The sequence below is a fragment of the Lathamus discolor genome, chromosome 5 (assembly GCF_037157495.1).
Source record: "Lathamus discolor isolate bLatDis1 chromosome 5, bLatDis1.hap1, whole genome shotgun sequence".
NCBI classification, from domain to species: Eukaryota; Metazoa; Chordata; class Aves; order Psittaciformes; family Psittacidae; genus Lathamus; species Lathamus discolor.
In genome coordinates, this window is record NC_088888.1 from 97,207,897 (window position 1) to 97,227,994 (window position 20,098).

General features: G+C 37.5%; 1 protein-coding gene across 3 annotated transcripts in view; it reads left to right on the forward strand.

The window, feature by feature from the left end:
• Positions 1-20,098, forward strand: part of GREB1 (growth regulating estrogen receptor binding 1) — a 94,556-nt gene that overhangs the window by 39,236 nt on the left and 35,222 nt on the right. For 2 of the 3 annotated variants that reach the window (XM_065681635.1, XM_065681637.1), the window contains exons 2-11: positions 935-1,091; positions 5,351-5,470; positions 6,206-6,382; positions 13,098-13,280; positions 13,594-13,737; positions 15,034-15,159; positions 17,044-17,166; positions 18,009-18,146; positions 18,384-18,569; positions 19,151-19,501. In XM_065681635.1, coding sequence (XP_065537707.1) covers positions 935-1,091; positions 5,351-5,470; positions 6,206-6,382; positions 13,098-13,280; positions 13,594-13,737; positions 15,034-15,159; positions 17,044-17,166; positions 18,009-18,146; positions 18,384-18,569; positions 19,151-19,501 — 1,705 coding nt within the window. The remainder of the gene's footprint in view (positions 1-934; positions 1,092-5,350; positions 5,471-6,205; positions 6,383-13,097; positions 13,281-13,593; positions 13,738-15,033; positions 15,160-17,043; positions 17,167-18,008; positions 18,147-18,383; positions 18,570-19,150; positions 19,502-20,098) is intronic. The other variant, XM_065681636.1, reaches the window with a different exon arrangement.

The following is a 20,098-nucleotide window of genomic DNA, read 5'->3' on the forward strand; positions in this document are numbered from 1 at the left end:
TGTTTAGGAATTACTGCCACAAACAGGAAGCATTTCATGCTTTCTATTCACAGTTACTTGAGGAGGGAAAGGACATGGGGCCCAGGGCAAAAGCTACTTTGTAATAGGAAAAGAAAGCTGACATGGCTTTTGGTTATACCAGCTCATTGTATTCAGTGTAGAAAGGAGGCAGCAGTTAAATATGTGGGATATTCAGCTGGAATAGGCTGACCGCTCAATGGCAGAATGTGTAAATTATGTAGTTTCACTAGTAGTAAATCCTGATAATGAAATGCAACGTCAAATTGATAATTTGATAATAGATGACAGATAATGTCTTATTCTAAAAATAAATTAAATAATTAAAATATACATGTTTACAGTGAAAAATACTGTGTAAGGTGAGAAGGAAAAGCCATCTTTCACAATATCTCCCTTAGAACAATGCTACATTATTTATGAGACAGCAGCTCTAAAACATATGTTAAACTGCTCTTGCCGTAAGTTTAAGTTTTAAGCCATGATGGACCACACAAAGATAATTCTATGCTATTCCCCAGATCCTTTAACATTTATACTGTTCAAATCGTGTAAAACAGAAAGGCTGTTTAACAGATGAGATTGCTGACTACTGAAAATGCATCTCCTCAGCTGTGGTCAAGGAATTACTCGAATCAGATTTCTAACCACATCTTCAAGAAGGTGTCAAAGCTTGCTGCCTCTCTGCTGAATTACAGAAAGCTGTTACTTTTAGATAATTTCCTGTAATTTACCAGCAGGATCTGCTCAGTGACTGCTGCAGTCAATGTTCTTTTCCTCTGCCTTTCTTTGTGGACAATGAAGCGTCTCTCTTTCATGAGAAATGTTGTAGTCTGACATCAACATGCAGTGATTGCGGTCTAAGTGGTAAAATTGAAATATCTCTTTTTTTCTCCTTGTTTCTTCCTTTGAGAAGATGGGAAATTCTTACGCTGGTCAGCTCAAGACAACACGGTTTGAAGAAGTGTTGCATAATTCTATTGAGGCCTCTCTCCGCTCAAACAACTTAGTTCCCAGACCAATCTTTTCTCAGTTGTATTTGGAAGCTGAACAGCAACTGTCATCACTGGAAGGTAGGAAATGGTGGAATTTATATTTCTGGTCAACGACTATTCTGCTGTTTGCTCTTCCAAGGCATAGCACGCACATTTCAAACCAGAATGCAGAAAACCAAAAGTATTCAAAGTTTTTCTTCGGATTTTTTATGATCTGCATATATATATGTATAGATAGATAGATAGGTAGATATAGATATGTACTAGAATTGAATTAAAAATTCAAAGTGTGTTATCTTTTATTTTGACAAAATTAAGCCAATTGCGTGCTCAAATTTATCAATATATATAGATTAAAGTACTAGGTATTGTTCCATTAAATGTGTGGAACAATCTTTGGAGATTTGGAATATAAATACAAATTTGGAAATAAATATAAATCTGTTACCATGCACACTGCTGAAATCTGTTACCATACACTGCTGAAAGTTATACAGTAAATGACAGTAAACATGATTGATTTTTAGAGATATATGCTAAGACTGATTTTCATTGTTAATAAACACAGCAGAAATACTTTTAGCTTTTGAGAAGGTTTATAATTACTTTGAGCATAATATTTTTAGTTTGTCTGTGGTTGCAAAGGTAAAAATTTAGTCTGTGTCCTCTCATAAACCCTGCACAAGTTTGTATTCAACACATAAGATTTCTCACTGAATTTTTGTGTGTTCAGAGAAGCCTGCTTTCTGAACTTCATTTGATCAGTCTTTTTTTAGTTTTCTTGAAAGTAGAATACTTTAAATGAACTGTACAGATCTGATAAAATCGTTGCACAGTGCAGTGTTTTGGTGTTAGGTGTAGTAGTCTCGTGGTTTTCATTGATTTTACTGGCGTGTGCAGAGCACTGGCATTTTGGTGCAAGGTTATGTTTAATAATTTCATTATTTAGCCATTTCTGTCAACAAGGTGGCCTTGCATTTCTTTTGACCAGGTCCGCTTCCGCTGTCATACTTTGCTAATGATGGCTTAGAGAGATATGTAATGAAAAATGCCTAATGGTTAACAATGCACAGTAACAGAAAAAAAATGAGCTCAAGAAATAGTAGTAGATAAAAGTATTTTGCCCAGATTAAAATCTTTATATTACCTCATAGTAACAGCTGTGAAAACATTTCTTGAAAAAGGAAATCTGCTCACAGCTCACACATCAGTAGCAGTTTTTTGTTTTGGTTTGGTTTTCGTTTTGTTTTTTTGCTAATATAAGATATAATAAGGAATTCATAGTTTAAATATATATGCTGCTTATTCACTAGACAAAGTGATTCTTCTATCAAACCCTCTAGAGGATTTCATAAAGTTTTCCATGGGAACCAACTGTGATGTCACAAAATGGATTATGACGTCAGTTGGGAAAGATGCTACAGGAGCAGATGCATTGTTCAGGCACAAAAGCATGATTTCACACTTCTGTAGCTTCTTTCTTTCAAGGTTTGCAAAGAACTTTCCAAACCTTGAGAGGCTGATTCTGTTTTCTTTGAGTTAATAGAAACAGAATTGAACTGTAATTAATTAAAAGACTAATAAAAGCCTGGGAGAGAACATTTCTTTCACGAAAGTTTCAGAAAAGGGGAGCCCTGAGGGGGCCTGTAATAGGGTTTTTTCTAGGTTGTTCTTCAGGTGGGAGGGGTCTGCAAGCTGGTGTTATGTACCCCATCCTCATCATAAATTGAAATTTCCACTTTTAGGTACAAGATCCAGTTGGCAACTGGTCACAAGTGATGTCCAAGGCAGCACGTGCTTTCCTATGGTTAAACAGACATAATATAAATAATTTAAACAAGGTAGTGCAATGGGTCAATGCAACCCAAGTGTGTTGGCTTTCCACTTCATGTAATGATAATGTGTTATAGATGTTCAAAGTAACATTTGGTAACAAAGCTAGTCACTGGTAATGAGGCTGCTATTACGGATTTTTGTCTCTGATGTTGCAATATCAAAATTTCTAGAGAGCAATAGAGTAGAGTCAGTTTAAGAAAAAAACCACTGCAGTGATATTATTCATTGAGTGTTGTTGAGCCCAGCTCTGGTAGCAGCACCACGTTCTAATGTGAACTTTGCAGCTAACTTGTGTCTGGTTAACTAGTTCCTTCCTTGATCTGTGTGTAAGGGAGGCTGTCTGCTCATGGATGCAATATTTTGAGGCTGCAATCAATTTGTGGGTGATAGCCCTATGAATAGTCCCACTGAGAAAAAATTATATGGATATTAAAATATTTGCAGAACTTATATTTAAATTATACCTTAAGGAGAGAAGAATTTTCCATGTGGCTTGAAAAGTAAAATGGAAGAAGAAATTGCAGATCTTTTTTGAAACAAGCAGCAGAAACCCTAATAAAAATGACCTTTACAGGTGACAGCCCTCATCCCTGTGTATTATAGGTCCATACTTGCTCTTAGACTCTTTTCATTTTTGACCTTTGCTATAGCTCTCCTGTTCTTTAGTCTCCACTTTCGTTTCTTGTCTCTTTTTATTTATTTAATTTTTTTTTAGCGTGAAATTACCTGTTATAACTGAACAAATATAATGGTTTATCACTGTCCAAGGAGAAAATCCCACTTCCCATTCCCCCCCCCCCCCCAAGTCTTCCTAGCCACATCTTCCCATTTGCTCGCTTTTCATCAATTTTAACATTTTTTGGACCTTCCACTGAGCTAATTTAATATATAAACCTTGTTAAAAAAACCCTCTTGTTTGCTTAGTTAGTTTTCTGCTGGGTTAGCAAGCTCGGCTGACTCAACACAGGCTCCAGTAAGTGTGAGAGCTGACATGAATAGGGAGGAAGGAACTTCATGACTGGGAGTGTGGGGAAAGAGAGGAGAACCAGACTCACACCTTTTGCATTGCATTTGGATGTTAGTCAAGGTTAAGTCATAACACATAACTTACCCCTGACTTAAATAGCAAAGACAAAGAGCTTAATTTTTCCCTTTGTTAGCTTTCATCATTCTTGTCATTAGACTGTGGCCTTAAAGCAGTCATGTTTAATGTTCTGTGTGCACCAGCACTGAAGCTTGATGTTTAGATACAGAAAAGTAAACATACCCTTCAAATCCTCTTGTAGACTGGCGTGTAAGTCGTGATAGCTTTTAGAGACAAATCTTCAGACTCCAGATTTGCTTTCTTCAGCTTCCTGCCTAATTCTCATTTATTCTGTAGTATTTGTTTAGCTGATTCTACAATAATTTGTCAATAAATAAAAAGATATTCTGAGGAAGGTCATAGGAAAAGATAAATCCTTGATGATTCCCTATGCCTGGTCAAAGTCAGTTGCAGCAAAGAGTATGCCCAGTTGATACTGAGCTCTGGAGGATGACTGCAATGTGCTTCATTGTTTCCCTGTTTTCAAGACAAAACCAGATCAACAGAATAATGTCAGAGCCTAACTGCTATTTTACTTGCCCAAATCCAAACAGGTATTTGGCTTCTTGCTGATCCTCAAGAACCTAAAAAAGACCTAAAGCCCAAAGAAAAATGAAGCCTACATTGCATATTCTTTTCTCCAGCACTCAATATTGCCTCCTAGACAAGCACAGCCCACGCACAGGCTGCTGAGAATCATCTTTCTAGACATTTGCCTTTCCTTGATGTGCAGTGAGAGGCAGTGCTTTACTTGGAGCTCTGGATTCTGGTACGAGACAGACGGCCTGAGAATTAGGTGTTCTTATCATGGCATCGTCTGTGGTGACCCTAGTTTCAAGCAGTTTCTTCAGTCTCCTGTACAACACCAAGGACCCAGTCAATACCTAATTAACAAAATCTGTACTTGGACTGTAGCCAGGGCATTCTAGAGTGCTAAGAAGTAATGACTTTGGGTTTATATCGGCTGCTAATATTGTGAACAAAAGGATACAGTTACACTGTTGTGAATAGCAAGAATTCAAACACCAAGAGTTAGGTCTCTAAAAATCATTAGATTAGATTAAAAATAATGAGATTAAAAAAATAATAAATGGAAGATGGTTTTTATTTGCCCTTTCTGTGTTCTTTTCGTTTTCTCAGGTGCAATTGGGTCATGCTTTTGAACTTTTTTTTTGCACAGGAGTGAAAAGCTTTTTTTGTTTTTTGATGGAAGACATTCTATTGTAAGCATAGCTGGAAGTTGGAGCTTTAAAGAAACAATAAATATCTTAAGAGTTGGCAGCAGTAAAGCCATTGTCAAGAGAAGAGAATCCAGTTTGCTGTAATACTTTCTGTAACTGGGTCACCCTGTTCATTCATTGGTTTGTTGCCAGTGTTTTCAGTTGTCTTAAGTCATTTATGCTATGATAATTTGTAGCAGGCAGCAGAGCAGATAATGAGGAAGAAGAAGAAGAGGAGGAGGAAGAAGGCTCAGAATCAAGTAGTCCTCTTTCTTATCAGGTGAAGCCTCCCCCAGAAGGATGTTGCACTACTGACGGTAAGAAATGCACTACATGTGCTATCAGAGGCATTTGCTTTACTGAAAAGGGTAGAATTGGTGCCATTTCCACTATAATTCATCAGAATGTGATAATGTATGCAATATAGAAATCCAAAAGATATCTCTGTTCATTATCTGCCAGATAAAGCTGGATTTCTCTTGACTGGTCTTATATTTGACAGGGTCTTTGCACAGTGTCTGAGATAAGCACTTGTGTTGGAATGCCTGGCATGAGAACAGTTCTCCTAGGCAACGCGACCTTTAAAAGGTTGAGTTTGCAGGCATGGTGTTTGCTAAAATGAATGTGGTAATTCTTGCGGCTTTATTGTCTCTTTTTTCTCTTTAAAGTGTACCTTATTCAATATTGCTATAAAAAATATTCAAAACCCCAGCAAAAACCAGTGACATTCACCGGATATAGAGAACCATTACCTCCATTTGACCTAAGTTATGATGATGATGAATAGTCCCATAAATACTTCAGTTGCAAAACATCATTAAGAGAAACTTCATGTAAATTTTCAGATTTATTGTTCTGTTCACTGTACTGGCAGCATCTGTTCATGGCTGACCAAAAGGCAGGGAAGAAAATTATCTCCGAGCTTGCCCTTGACCTCAGAGGATACAAATTTGTTTCTCATTAAAAATACAGGAATTACTTTACTGAAGACAGTTGTGAGTATTAAACAAAGAATATCTTGTCAACATAAAATGTGTTGTTTTCTTTTCTAGGTTTCTGCCAGGCTGGTAAAGATTTGAGGCTGGTTTCAATTTCCAATGAACATATTGAGGTACCATCAGGATTTTTACTTGTTGGTGCAAAGTCACCAAATTTACCTGATCACCTATTAGTGTGTGCTGTGGATAAAAGGTTCCTGCCAGATGACAATGGGCACAATGCCCTGCTGGGTAGGTGTCTGGAATTGCAGTAAGTGGATTTTTCTGTGGGCTACAATTTATAGCTAATCTTTTTTTGCAGAGTGAGTTCAGCAGATCTTATTTCCATTCCACGTCTATAGTAATGCTCACTGGTGATGCACAACAAGATAACAGCTAAGAGCTGGCTATGTTTGCTTTGGAAACACATAGAATGAGCCAGCTCATTAGAAGTGCTTCATCACCTTCTATCCATTAGTCCAAGGCTAAAAGTCATTGTCCAGTCAGTTTATGTCCCAGTTGCTGGAACTGGACAGCTGGTAACTGGAGTAGTTGAACTGATGCCTGTCTCTATTTTTGCTTTCCAAATACTGACATGAACAGACTGGAGGTCTGTCAGTTGGAACTTTCAGGCTACTATATACATGGAAATGGTTTGATGGTAGTTTGGGCTACAAAAATTTATGACAGTTTTGATTTATCTCTTGAGATAGGGATGATATTCTCCTCTGTATTTGAACAATAACATGTGTTCTGGGTCCTAAACAATGAACAATAACATGTGTTCTGGATCCTAAACAATGAACAATAACATGTGTTCTGGATCCTAAACAATGAACAATAACATGTGTTCTGGATCCTAACCAATGACTTTTTGCTATTAACGCAATATAAATAAATACGAATGATTATAAATTTAAATTTTTCCTGCATGTGTAATTAGGCAATATTGTGTGTTTGAATAATGCTCTTTGTAGGATATTTCCAATTTTTTTTGCTTTTCATCCATTTAAAAGTCTAACTTCTGACATAAAACTAGGTCCTTTTATCTATTTTTATTATAGCTTTTCTGGTGGCCATTAGCTTCATTGAAATCAACCCAGATAGGGAAGATCTGAGATCATGTGACTGAATGAATAAACTGAATGTTAATATTATTAGAATGGAATAGTTTTTGTATTGTCAAAAGAGGTGTATTATTGGAGGGAGAACTCTTTTTTTTCAATCTGACAGTCTCAGGTTCTTATGTATTTTCTTTGTTAGTTACCACAGAAATGCTGCATGTTATATCTGTCTACCAGTCCAAGCTTTAAATGGCAAAAAGTAAACGTTTGTCACAAGTTTTCTTTTGCAAACACTGAGGGTTATGACATTAACTCCGTTGTTAGCTCAGTTTCAGCAGCTCTTCAAGGCATTTGGGATGACAGTGTAGTGTGAAAGCACGTAATGCAATTCTATGTACAGTCATTTCTTTCTTCATGTGATCTTGCAGAGTTGGATTGGTCACAGTACATTTGATCAGTGATTGTAAAAGAATTAGGAGGGCTGTAAATCACCCATGTGTTGTCATTTTAAAGATAAAGACAGGAATGTTGTACCACTCAAGTCATTCAGCGCTACCACTATTAACAGCTTAAGCTCCTTAGGCTGTTAGCAGAGAGGAAGTAGTGTAATTGTTAATTGCATGCTAAACAAGAACAGAACAAGGCAACAAGAACATAACTGGGAGGTTGTTATGCTACTTGCATCCTCAGCTTGCTTATTTAATACATTTTAGTTTCCTGGAACCATTTAAATGCTTATTTTTGGCTGTTGTTGTACGCTTAAACACTAGTGAATCACAGTCTATTGCAAAGAATTTTAGTAATCCTGTAGGATGACTTTTATGTGTTTTATAACAAGCTTAAATATGAAAGAACTTACTTTCTTTAAGATTCAAGTATTCATCTAGGAAAAAAATAAAGTTCCTAGTCCCTAATCTAATGAAAAACCCCACACTATATCTTACTGACATGAGGGTAGAATACTATTTGTACAACAGATGATACTGTAGATAGAAATTATTGTTTGATTCTGGTTTTCACACATTGATGCAAGTCAAATCAGGGTAAGTAAAATCAGAAGCAGACATGACTAGTCTCATTAGTTTCAGACACTTGGTGAGATAAAAGACAGACAGAACCATCCTTGCTTTAGATTCTCTGTCTATTAGTATAACACAGTGACCTCTGTCTTGTGATAGATTTAAGTTGAAAGCTTTTCATATGAAGAAGGAAAGCTCTATTTATTGTCTTTCTTTTAAAGATAGGCTAGAAGGCCTATTTTTGGTCTGAGTTTAGGCTGTTCTTATTTGAGCATGTTGGCCTATTGAAACAACATGGAAAGTGGCCCCTTTAAGCCTTTCTAAGTTTAGAGGGAAATAGAATTGGATAAATTTAGGATTGAAATGAGCTCTCCTCGTAAGTCAGAGTATATGACACACTTTGATAAGGTTTATTGGTAATACAGGCACATCACTTGTAACCCTTCAGCACAATTGTTTTTGCTTAATTTAATGCTTTTTCTCTTAATATGCTGCGTTCCTGTAAGGCAGCTGTTACTCAGTACTGTAGGTTTCTTAAAACCCCAAATATTTGAGGGGAAAAGACACTAATGAATTGACCAATAGTTTCCTGATTTCTCATGGTCTGCCTGCATATGTTTGTGAAGATGCCTTGTGAAGCCTACAAAAATTCCAGAAGAAAACAGGAAATGTCTCAGTAGTTTCCGGGCCAGCTTTTGACTGACAATCTTGTTCCCATTAAGGTCTGTTGATATGCCTCTGAGGCATGTGCTAATTTGTTGATTATGCTGATAAGTTGTCCCACCATCAAGGCATATGTGCTTGTGATTTGGGAGTGCTTTCTGTTGGAGGTTGTTTTGGTTTTTTTTGTTTTGGGTTTTTTTTTTTTTTACAATTGACATATTATTCCCATAGGAAAAAAATCCAATTTTCTGTAAAAGACTATATTTTTTAGCAAGCAAAACATTCTGTGTCTGAACATGTACTTTTTATGATTCTGGTCATCAAGTTAGACCGTAAGTTTAATTACTCTACAAAGCAGACTTAGCTCTTTGCCTTTAAGAAGCCGTTTCTCGGGTTTTATACTAGCTGAAGGAATGCTTAGATGGGGGAGCACTTCTGTGATTGTGTTTGATATTTAGTGTTTCCTAGTAAAAGCAGCTAATATGTACCACTCCCAAAGGTTTGTCCTCTGATGGGTTTTTTCCCCCAGTTCTCAGTCTCAAGGAGAGTCTCTCATGATAAACAAAGCAGCTATTCACCCGTCATTTTCCTTCCCAAAGGACCAAAGGGCTGCCCACATCCCTAGCAGAGAATAAGAAATCCTTTTATTTTTCCTTTGGTCCCTGAGGTCAGAATGACAGAGGAGTTTAGTTTGCTTGCACTGTAAGCTGTGTGTAAGATGAAAACACTGTAATGTAAAATACAGCGACTGCTTCTGTTAGAATGTGCAATAGTCTATTGGGCTCTTGTAATAGTGAGTTCCCATACAATGGCACTCTCCAGCCTGACCATATTGATTTAATTTATTTTTTAAGGACATTTTAGGACTTCAGTCTTTACATGGAGTGGTACCAAGTGGTGGAAAAAATGTGGAGCATTGCCAGTGTTTGTATGCTTTTTCTTGCAAGTAAGACTGAAAAGAAGAAACACTTCTGCTGAAAAGTTGATAATATCATCATTCTTCGTTTAAGCAAGCCGCCAACTTTCCACAAAAATAGTAACATTAATTAAAAGCTTGTTACTTATTTGAAACAGAAACAGGAAGAAAATATTCAGCCAATTTATAAAAGATTAGATTCTGAAATATTAGATGGATATCCTTCAATCCTGAAGTCCTCTCTTTATTTCGAGCACAAGCTCACTGTTGATCCAAAGGAACCATTTCCCCAGTGAGAAGGTAGGTCAGGTTTCATACCCTTTTAGTCCAAGGTCCTTATTCTGAGCACAAGGTCCTTACTGTGGAAGAGGTTTTTAAATCATGGGCAATTGATTATTGTGATGTGAGCAAATTCAAGCAAATGCATAGGATAAAATATCAGATACAATCAAACACCTCATGATTAAACAATCTTCAGAGGGCACAGCCTGAAGTCACTGAGTTGGATGTGAACTGGTGACCTAAAGGTGAAAGGCTTTTAGCCCCTAAACTCCAGGCATTGATTTCTAATTCCCTAGTGAAATCAATCCCATGACATAGATATATTGAGTCACCTTATGGCTACCCCAGCTCCCCTGACCTTTGTCCTCTCTATAATATATGGAAGAATATTTAATGCAGCTTGTTTATGAAACAAGCTGTCCCCTATATCAGCTGCTGCCTTGGGCCATGGCCCATGAACAGAGCACTCAGTGAAAGGACGCTGATGAAATGTTTGGGTTCTCTGTGTTACTCAATCTGCTACACAAAGTGCTGAGAGCAAGGCTGGTAAAGCCCTGCAGTGAGTGATGACTGAACAGCGTTTTATTGCATTGGAATTATAAGACCACGCTGTGTTCTAGCTGTGATGTCAGGGCTGAGCTGTAGCAATGAAGCAATGGCTGTCATCAAAGAGAGTGTCGGACAGAATAAATGGGTTGAAAAATGGTGTTGGCAGGGACTTGCAAGAAAGGACTCTTAGTTGGACTCGTAGGAGCTGGGGAAGCTTGAGGTGAAAGGTGACACTTTGACTTAGAAGAAAAATTAAAAAATACACTTCTAAAATGTTCTCCAAGGACTTTTCAAAGCAGGTGGAAATTTAGATCTGTTTAATCCTTCCTAGGCCTCACCTGCGTGCTATATGTGGTGTAAAATAGTTTTCCAGTAGACTTCACAGAGTTAAAAATAGACGATTAAGGCAAAAGGTTATTTCAGGTAGACTTTATTGCTACATGTAGGCCGAGGGCGATTTACCCACAATGCATGATGAGTTACTAATAATAACTGAACTAAACTCCCCAAGAAAACATTTTGTGACCACTGCCCAACTTCTGTTGAACAGATGTTTCCACCTGTGGCTTTGGCAAGTTGCTGGACACTCCCAGCAAAGCAATAAAACCTACAGGTACTTCTGTTTCACTTTTGGAAATGGTCCCTTCACGCTCGCATTTGAAAGCACGTAAGGGCTTGTAAGTGGCGAACAGGCAAAAACTGCAGCACAGCTGGTCACGCTCAGTGTGCTGCCAAGTGTACAGGAAGTTTTCATTTACCAGAAGCAGCATGCTTTTTATGATTTCTTAATCTACATAAAATGCATGCAGAGTACAGCTTTGCCACATCCGTTGTGATTTTGTTTCCTTTTGTTGTTACTTTTATTGCAGCTACTGAAGGCTCTGTGATGTTAGGCAGATGCTTTTGTGCTGACTGATGTAGCACAGAGGATTCTGCAGAGTTGTGACTTGTCCTGATTTTATGAGTCATAATGACCTTTATCATCCTGCCGACCAAGATCAGAGATAATAGGCAGCTTTCTATAGCTGTTAGCCACTTGTTCCCATGGATACCTGACCAATTTCCACACAAACTTAGTATTTTTATACATTCTTCTGAGCCATTTGAAAACTAATGAAAGTGCTGGGGCTGTAAACCAAGCAACAGGTGTTTGCAAAGCATTATATGCCAGAGTTTGTAGTTTACCCAGTGAAAAAGGTACTGAACATTAATTTGAAAGCTATATTTGTTTGAAATATGTGATTGAAACAATCACAAATGGATCTTATTTTTTTTTTACCATATTACTGATCCTTTACTCCAGTTATTTATTTCCAATGTCATGGTCCATTTGTTATATGAAATGTACTTCCTTTAGTTTTGCCATCTTCCAATTCACTGAACACACCCTTTCCAGTTCAGTTCTTGTGACGACACATAAAAATGTTCACTGGATATGATTAAAACAAAAGAAAATGTCATGCTTCAGGTCATGTGTAGGGAATAGAGAAAATTTCCTCGGGGAAGATTATCTTCTAATGGCACACTACAGCATTTCTGTAGGTAATAAGTATTTTCAGACAGTTGCATTGGTCTGATGCAAAATGAAAATTTTTTAGGAAATGCTTTGGAGAATGGATAAAAAGGTAATTTAAGAACCAAAAGGCATATAGTCAGCTGTGCAAGGAAGCCCGTTTATTTGCAAAGATAATGGCATCGCCACCACGAGCTCCTCTTTGAGGCTCAAAGCGTGCACCTCAGAATGAGGGGAAATGGCAGTATCCCTGGAAATGCCCCATCAAACCTGAGTACAATAAACTTCTTTACGTACAAGGGCTATGTCTCTGTTGTGTCTATAAATTTGCAGATGCTCTGCTTCAGTAATCATAAATAGTTTAAACTGCTGTGAAGTGCTGACATGGTCCAGCCACAATTTGAGAAAGCTACTTGAAATTAATAGCCCAGGAAGGCTTGAGTACTTTTCCCTCTCTGAAAAACCATCTGTAGTAGGTACTTGGTAATTAAATATACTTAAATCTAATTAAATATAATAGATTAAATATATCTAATTTCTTGAGACTTTAATTGTATGTTTAATTTCACTGAAAGCTGAAACAGAAGTGAAGCCTGTACTTTCTCTGGTGTTGAATAGGGCTGGGGTTAAGCATATGATTCAGTACTCTTCAGTCAGAAACTTCTTGGTTTAGTGTTTCACAGGTTGGTAATAAATAGGAATCGTGATCTTTTCCTGGTGGGAGAAAATGAAAAATATGGCTTGCTTTACTTGTTCCATAAACATGGGGCTCTGTTTTTGCAGTCTGGTGGCCAAAGTGCAATACAGCAGACTTGATGAAATACTTTTTTTTTTGGAGGGAAATGTTCATAAGTTCACTCTGTGAAAATAAAGATTTTTCTCCAGGAAAAGGTCATATTTGGATGTTGTTAATAATGACACCCCTATCTCATTGGATTATATGTATTGTTTATTTTATCAGGCTTCTCTGGCAATTGTGTTGGCTGTGGCAAGAAGGGTTTCTGCTACTTTACAGAATTCTCAAATCACATTAATCTTAAACTGACCACTCAGCCCAAGAAACAGAAACACTTAAAGTATTATCTGGTCAGGAATGCACAGGGAGCTCTGACCAAAGGATCTGTAATCTGCTGGAAAGGGGCAGGTAAGATAACGTCTTCCTCGAGCTCTGGTTTTCATCATCCAAGCTTAGCTATCACAGGGACTGGCATTTGTGTAAAACTTAAGACAGATCAGTTGAAAGAAAGAAAGACTCTTTAAAGTCAGGTGATTACTAGAGCAGCTGTAAAAAGCAATTGACTGACCCAGAATGAGGATGGCATGTCTGAAGGTGTGGGTTCCTTCATTCCAAGTGCTTTAGCCTCTAAGTAATTTGTGTGTGAAATTATCAAATCAAACATGCAGAGAAAAAGCAAATGCTGCTGTTCTCAATGATAAGAAGTTTCTTTTTTGTTAAGAGTTCAGAAGCCGGCCACCTTCATCCAGCACCTGCTCAAGAACGTTGTTCCAGCTGCCGGAAAGTTCGGGCCTCTCAGGAAGCACCTCAAGTGAGCCGGTCCCAGCAGCAAACCCAAGTGCTCCAACTGGGACACAGCAATCAGGTACTGCTTAAAAGGAAAACGTGCTGAGTTTCCACCTATTCCTGCTCTTCTGTGCCTGCGTATTTGTGTGGATGTGTGTGAATGGAAAGACAAGCATTAAGCACACTACCACATAAAATAGAACAAGTTGAATGGACTTAGAGATATTACAAATAAAGAAAGCAATCATACTTTGAAGGCCTCTCCCTGTCCTTTTTTCCCCTGCAATTTATGTATAAAACGCTAGCAGGTAATAAAAGAGGTGATCTGCAGCTTGCTTATAGCTGAGGCAAACCAAATTTTTTTAAAAGCCATTATTTTTAAAGTTGATGAGAATAGGTTTCATATTCCTCCAGCTGTAGCTTGTCTGGTCACAGATGGCAAATGTTACAGGAACCAGAATCATTACAGCTTTTTCTTCTTTCTTCAGTATATTTTGTTATGACCAGAATCTTCTTTACTGCAGGCATTCTATGGGCATCAGCTTAAAAGCTTTCGAGTTTTTCTTCTGCTGAGAAAAGTGGCTTTAATATTAAAAAGCAAACTAATTATCAGTATCTGTAACTCCTTTTGTATTAAAGATTCTTTCTGACACATTTACTTTTCCATTAGCTTGACATAAATGAAAGGTGATGGATGAGGCTAGAGTGATCTCTCTGAGCTTCTTCAGAATGAAAACAGCTCTTTAGTGTCTTGTGGCTATTACAGGGATTCACACAGGAGAGAGAAACCTGTTAAACTAGACAATAGACCTGGAATACTGGTATCCCTCCAGACCAAATCATTAATCTCTTTTTAATAGGAGATCAGCATTTATTATTTTTTTTGGGGGGGGGGGGGTGAGGGCGGGTCAGAGGTTACATATATAAAAAAGCTACAGAATTACAAACCTATGATGCTTGAGAAAACCTCTCTTTTTCTAAAAGCATAGTTAAAAAGAACCTTGGAAAGAAGATGTCAAATTGGAATAGAGGCTTAGGATCTTCTTGGTAAAATTTAAACAACTTCTCTCACTCTTATAGTTGGATCTTGAGTAAACTTCGTGTAAAAGCTAGAGTCCACCTGCCAAGAAGATAAAGGTTCTGACATTTGTATTTAATTGTAGAATCTGATTTTACCCAGGCACGTGACTGGGAGTAGAAAGCAATAATCTGGTATGAGAGCAGAAGTGGGTTTGCTTCATTCACCATTGCATTCACTCTCAGCAGATCCCCATAGCTCTATTAAAGTAAATGATGGAGTGATCAGCTTATTGCATCAGCTGGGGGTCTTGACCTAGAAATGTTTACTGTAAACACTTTGTTTTTTTCTGACCAGCTGCAGCCACAGATCATGTCCCTTCAACAGCAGCCTTAAGCTCAGCAGCTTATAACGGCAAGGAATCACCCAAACAGCAGTTGGTGAAAAATAACGCGTCTGTTCTGACAAGACCTTCAGTGTTAGGTATCTATGCATGTCCTATTTAATAACTCTAAACTCTATATTCTGTGGGTATAATAGAAGCATTGAACAAATGATATCATGATCATAATTTTCTGTATGAATAGAATTTACTATTCCCTTCCAAGTCTTTTCTGACCGTAACACCTTTTTCTATGTTAATTTGCAGACAATAAAAATGTTAAATGCTTTCGGCCCTAGCTTTGTTACAGGTCAGATTACCGATTGGAAGGTTTTTGTTATATTGACAGTTTGTTCCTTTCATAGAACTACAGACTAGATACTGAATCCAGATTCTTAAAAAATGTGTTACTTTGCATCAATAACACCAACAGGTTTTGTGAAGGGAATTAGGAAAGATTTACAAGTAATCACTCATAGGATAATTCGTGTGTTGCAGTTCACCTTGGGATGGAGCACTAGACTGGCAACTGGTTCCAAATTAAAAAACCTGTCCTCAATTCACTATTATTACCATGTTTTGTGTTATTTTCTGTCACAAACTGTATTCTGTGCCACTGGCTTGTTTAACCAAGAGAGTTAGTCTTCGCTATAGCTAGAAACATGCTATAGTTCTATTTTACAATAAATCTTTCCAAGTTTCCCTGGTATCCGTTGGTATCACAGCCAAATTCTTCCCTGCACATTCAGGTTCTTGATCTCTTTCTTCTATGCAGCAACATATTATTGCCAGTTCATTTCAGACTGATTACTTCCACATATAACTAACTTATTCACAGGAAAGAATATGGCATTTTCTAATAAAAGAAATTCTTTGTATTGCTCTATCTTGTGACTCTTGTCTCAATCATATGCCAGGCAACGAAATTAAAGAATGAATGGCGCAAATGGCTAAATACTGCCCTCACATGGTAAACGCTGAAAGAACAAAGTAATTGAAAACCTGCATGGAAGGTTTTGCCAGTGAACAATTTTATTCTATGTCTGAAGACTTCTGGTTTCTTTTCAGTTTTAATATCTTTTGAAAATTAACCCCCCCTTTTTATATAAGATTCTTATTCTGTCTTACATTTTATGTGGGACTAGCCATTCTCCCAGGAGATACAGCCAGACAGCGTGAAGTAGTGTTACAATTTCTGCATAGCCATGTCCAGAAATAGAAATAGCTCAATCCTGCAAGATAGTGAGCAGAGATATCCTCTCTATTGACTCACAACAATTAGAAATGCTTGCTGTTAGTCGAAGCATCATTCTAGGAATTCGCAGGGGTGCACAAGAAGACTTGAGAAATTAATGAAAGTTAATTCAAGAAATTAATCATCAGGAACTCCTAGAAAAGCTGTGAGAAAGTTAGGGTTTTACAGACAAACGTGTTGAAGCTACATGTGGAGAGAAGGAAAGTACAGAAGTATATGCTAGGAGTTATATGGAATAACATGAAGCTGAAGATGGTAAGCAGAAGTGGCAAAAATCCTGTAAGAGGGAAAACTTTTGAAAAGAACTCAGATCTTTATTAATATTACCCTGAACCCCTGGAGAATTTTATTTTGCAATAGCTTACATGAAACACTGTGTCATGTATTCACAAATGAAAGGAGCAAAATGCCGAGAGTGTTGACTTCAAAATACTAACACTTAGAAGCATTCTTAGTACATGTCTCATTCCTACTAAATCATTCTTAGTATGGGGAAAGCATTGGTATAAAATAAATGAAGTCTACCTAGATAATTAAGGGTTCTCTGCACCAGAAAGGTCCCAGAAATTTAAGCAGGACATAACACAGTAAAATAAATCCCATATAAAATTATATTCATGCAGTTGACCCTGTCTACCACAGTATGTAACGCACAAGACACATTGAATTATCATGCACAGACCCTCATACATTAATTCTAATGCTTTTATGAAATATTACTGTTATTCAGGCACTTTAACAAATACAGGGCCTCCAAAAAAGCGCCATAAAGGCTGGTCACCAGAATCTCCGTCGTCTACTGAAACTTGGAACTTGCAGCTCAACCCACAGGCTCCAAACAGAATTAAAAATGGTAAGCTATGCCTAAGGTAATGGTAATGTTTGTTTCATTATTCAGAAAATAAAGGGGGAAAAGAGGCAATATTTTAAGGATGCATGCAGATTCATATTAGAGTTCTGGAAGGTGTTTGATACCTACATGATCACCAGCATTTAGGTGCTTCATTTCCATTGATTTCTCATTGATGCTCTGAGCTTAGGTCTCACCAAGTTTCAGACATCAAGTCATTATTAATAAATCCCTACACATGCTTGTGTCCATCTTTAGACACCAAAACATCTTTGGGATATTAAAGGCAGTGTTGCAACTCGGGTCAAGGTACCATCCATTGCTTCAGTTACTTGTCACAGTTCTCTTGGCACTTGGATTTTGTAGTCTAGACACAGACTGGAGTGATATGCAGTGAAATAAACCTCTTTCCCCTTTTTTTTTCTTTTAATGTGTTATTTTTTATGAATTAAATTTACTGTAAAGAACTTACAATTGAGCAAATGTTGAATCTTAACTTTTTCTGTTTAGAAGTAGTGAAACAAAACATACAGAACACAAATCATAACTATTTGTGCACTGATATCACATAAGTCTCTGTATTCTTGTATGCATATCTGTTTGTTTATAAACATTTCACAATCTTTAGATGCATGTGTGATGTTCAAGGTTGCAACAATATAATTGGTCCTCCCAAAAAGTTAGCACAGTAATATGGGTTGTAGTAACAGCTCATCAAATGTGTGTAACCATATAAAGCATTTAATACTGATACCAAATGTGGTTATGAGATGATGTTGAATAACTTTTCTTTGAGGAAATTGTTATTAGACCTGACTCCAGTAACAATACATCTAAAATCTTAGATGGAGGAAGCCTGTCTTCTTTACCACAGCCTGCTTTGGTGGGGCCAGCCTCATCTCCAATGGTGGGCTCAGGAGAACCAGTCTCAGTTCCTGACAACTTGCTGAAAATCTGTAAAGCAAAGCCAGTTATTTTAAAAGGTAAACCCCCCCACCCTCCAAGGCCTTACAACTTTTTTTAAGAGATGTAAAGATATGTCTTACTGCTAAACACTGCTAAACTGTCCATTGTAAAAGGTTTACTATGAAATGCATAGGTTTCCTATTAAACCTATTAAATGCATAGGTCTACTATTAAATGCAAAGGTTTACTGTTTAATGCATACATGGGAGATTATGAAATTAATGTGATCTGTACAAACATTGCTCATTTTGTAGGTCATGGAAACTTCCCATATCTTTGTGGGAACATTAACGATGTGATAGTGAGTCCTTTGTTGTACACCTGCTACAGAAATTCACAGTCTTTATCTAAAGCATATGAACAATACGGTGCCTCAACAATACAGCCTATTTCAGAGGAAATGCAGCTCTTACTGACTGTCTACTACCTTGTTCAACTAGGTAAGATAATTTTACATCCACATAGACTGCAGTGAATGTATTCCATGCTGACAAATGAGAAAGGAAATATTAGGGCAGAAGAATATTAAATATCAATCTTAAGTGATATTTAATGTGATACGAAACATTTTCATTTGTGGAAATGAAACAGAACTAAATAATCAGATCTTGAAGACCAGAGAGATTGGAATATAAACATACAAAGTTCATCTTCTCCTATAATATGGGACAATAGCAACTAAAGACAAATAAAAGGAAAAGAGCTGTAATTCGCTGCTTTTGTACAGAGTCTGTGGTTTAGAAGTAGTATTAGGCTGAGACAGGCAGTACCCAACCTCTTCAGTATTTCTAATTACTGATACTAAGGTTCCAATTAGGGCAGCTTTACCTGAGTACCACAAAGCCATTTCAGAATGAAAGATTTGGGTCACATCTGCTGAAGGCAATATTCATGCATGCATAAATCTGAAACATGGTAATCTCTAAAAAAGGGCGCATTTTGAAAAATAAAGAAGTTTGTAGTGCAACGGTTAACCAAATGGTATTGTTTCATACTACTTTTCTCTTCATATATTTTTTAGCCTCAGACCAGGTTCCTTTGATTGAGGATTTGGAGCAAATATTCACGCGTTCGTGGCGGGAATCACACCTGTCTGAAATCCGTCAGTACCAACAGGCTGTTCCACAGACCTTCCCTCAAGTGCCCAGCCAAATCACACCAGTGACTTCAGCCCAGCTTCCCTGGCTGGCAGGCCTCGCTGCTAGCTCCTGTAACAACAGTGTCCACATCATCGAGTGCAGCTACTCTCTGGCTGAAGGGCTTTCAGAAATGTTTAAGCTACTCATTGAAGGAAAATTAATAAAGACAAACTATGTGGTGATCATATGTGCCAGTAGAAATCGAGCCATTGATTCCTGCATTGTGATAACAGGTAAGATCCCAAGGGTGTATCTCTAGGCAAAACAGAGTAATGCAGTGCTATGAGGAGTTTTGTTGGAGTTCCAGTAAGCCTCTTCAAAAAGCAGAGCTTTGACCAACAAGTAATAGGATGTGATGAAGCGAAGTTGATGCTGCACAATCGGGTTTCTCCCCAGCAAATTGCATTCTGCCTATGTTGCCTGTGTCCTCACCAAGTCATCCCAGTCAACAGTACTACAAAAATAATAGCCAGTTACAGCGCAGGTAGTGCATAAAGCTCTCTTGCTGTGGGTGACTGGGATATTACTGCAAGCAGAGGACCAAACATTTTCTTAGCTTCTAAAAGATGGTCTGTCAATGTCATTCTCTTTGACAGCCTGTTGATAGTTATGCCGATAATAAAATAAATTATTTGAATAGCCATTCAAAGATTCATTATGAGTGAAAGATAACTGACAATTCCTTTGAATATTTATATGGTCTTTTTATATACTGTATCAGCAAATATTTCCTACACTGGGAAAGAAACACAAAGGTTATAAAAAATGAATCTATCTTACTGGTGTCTGGTGCATACATGTGTAGCAAAGAGAAGAGGCTCATCTCTGCC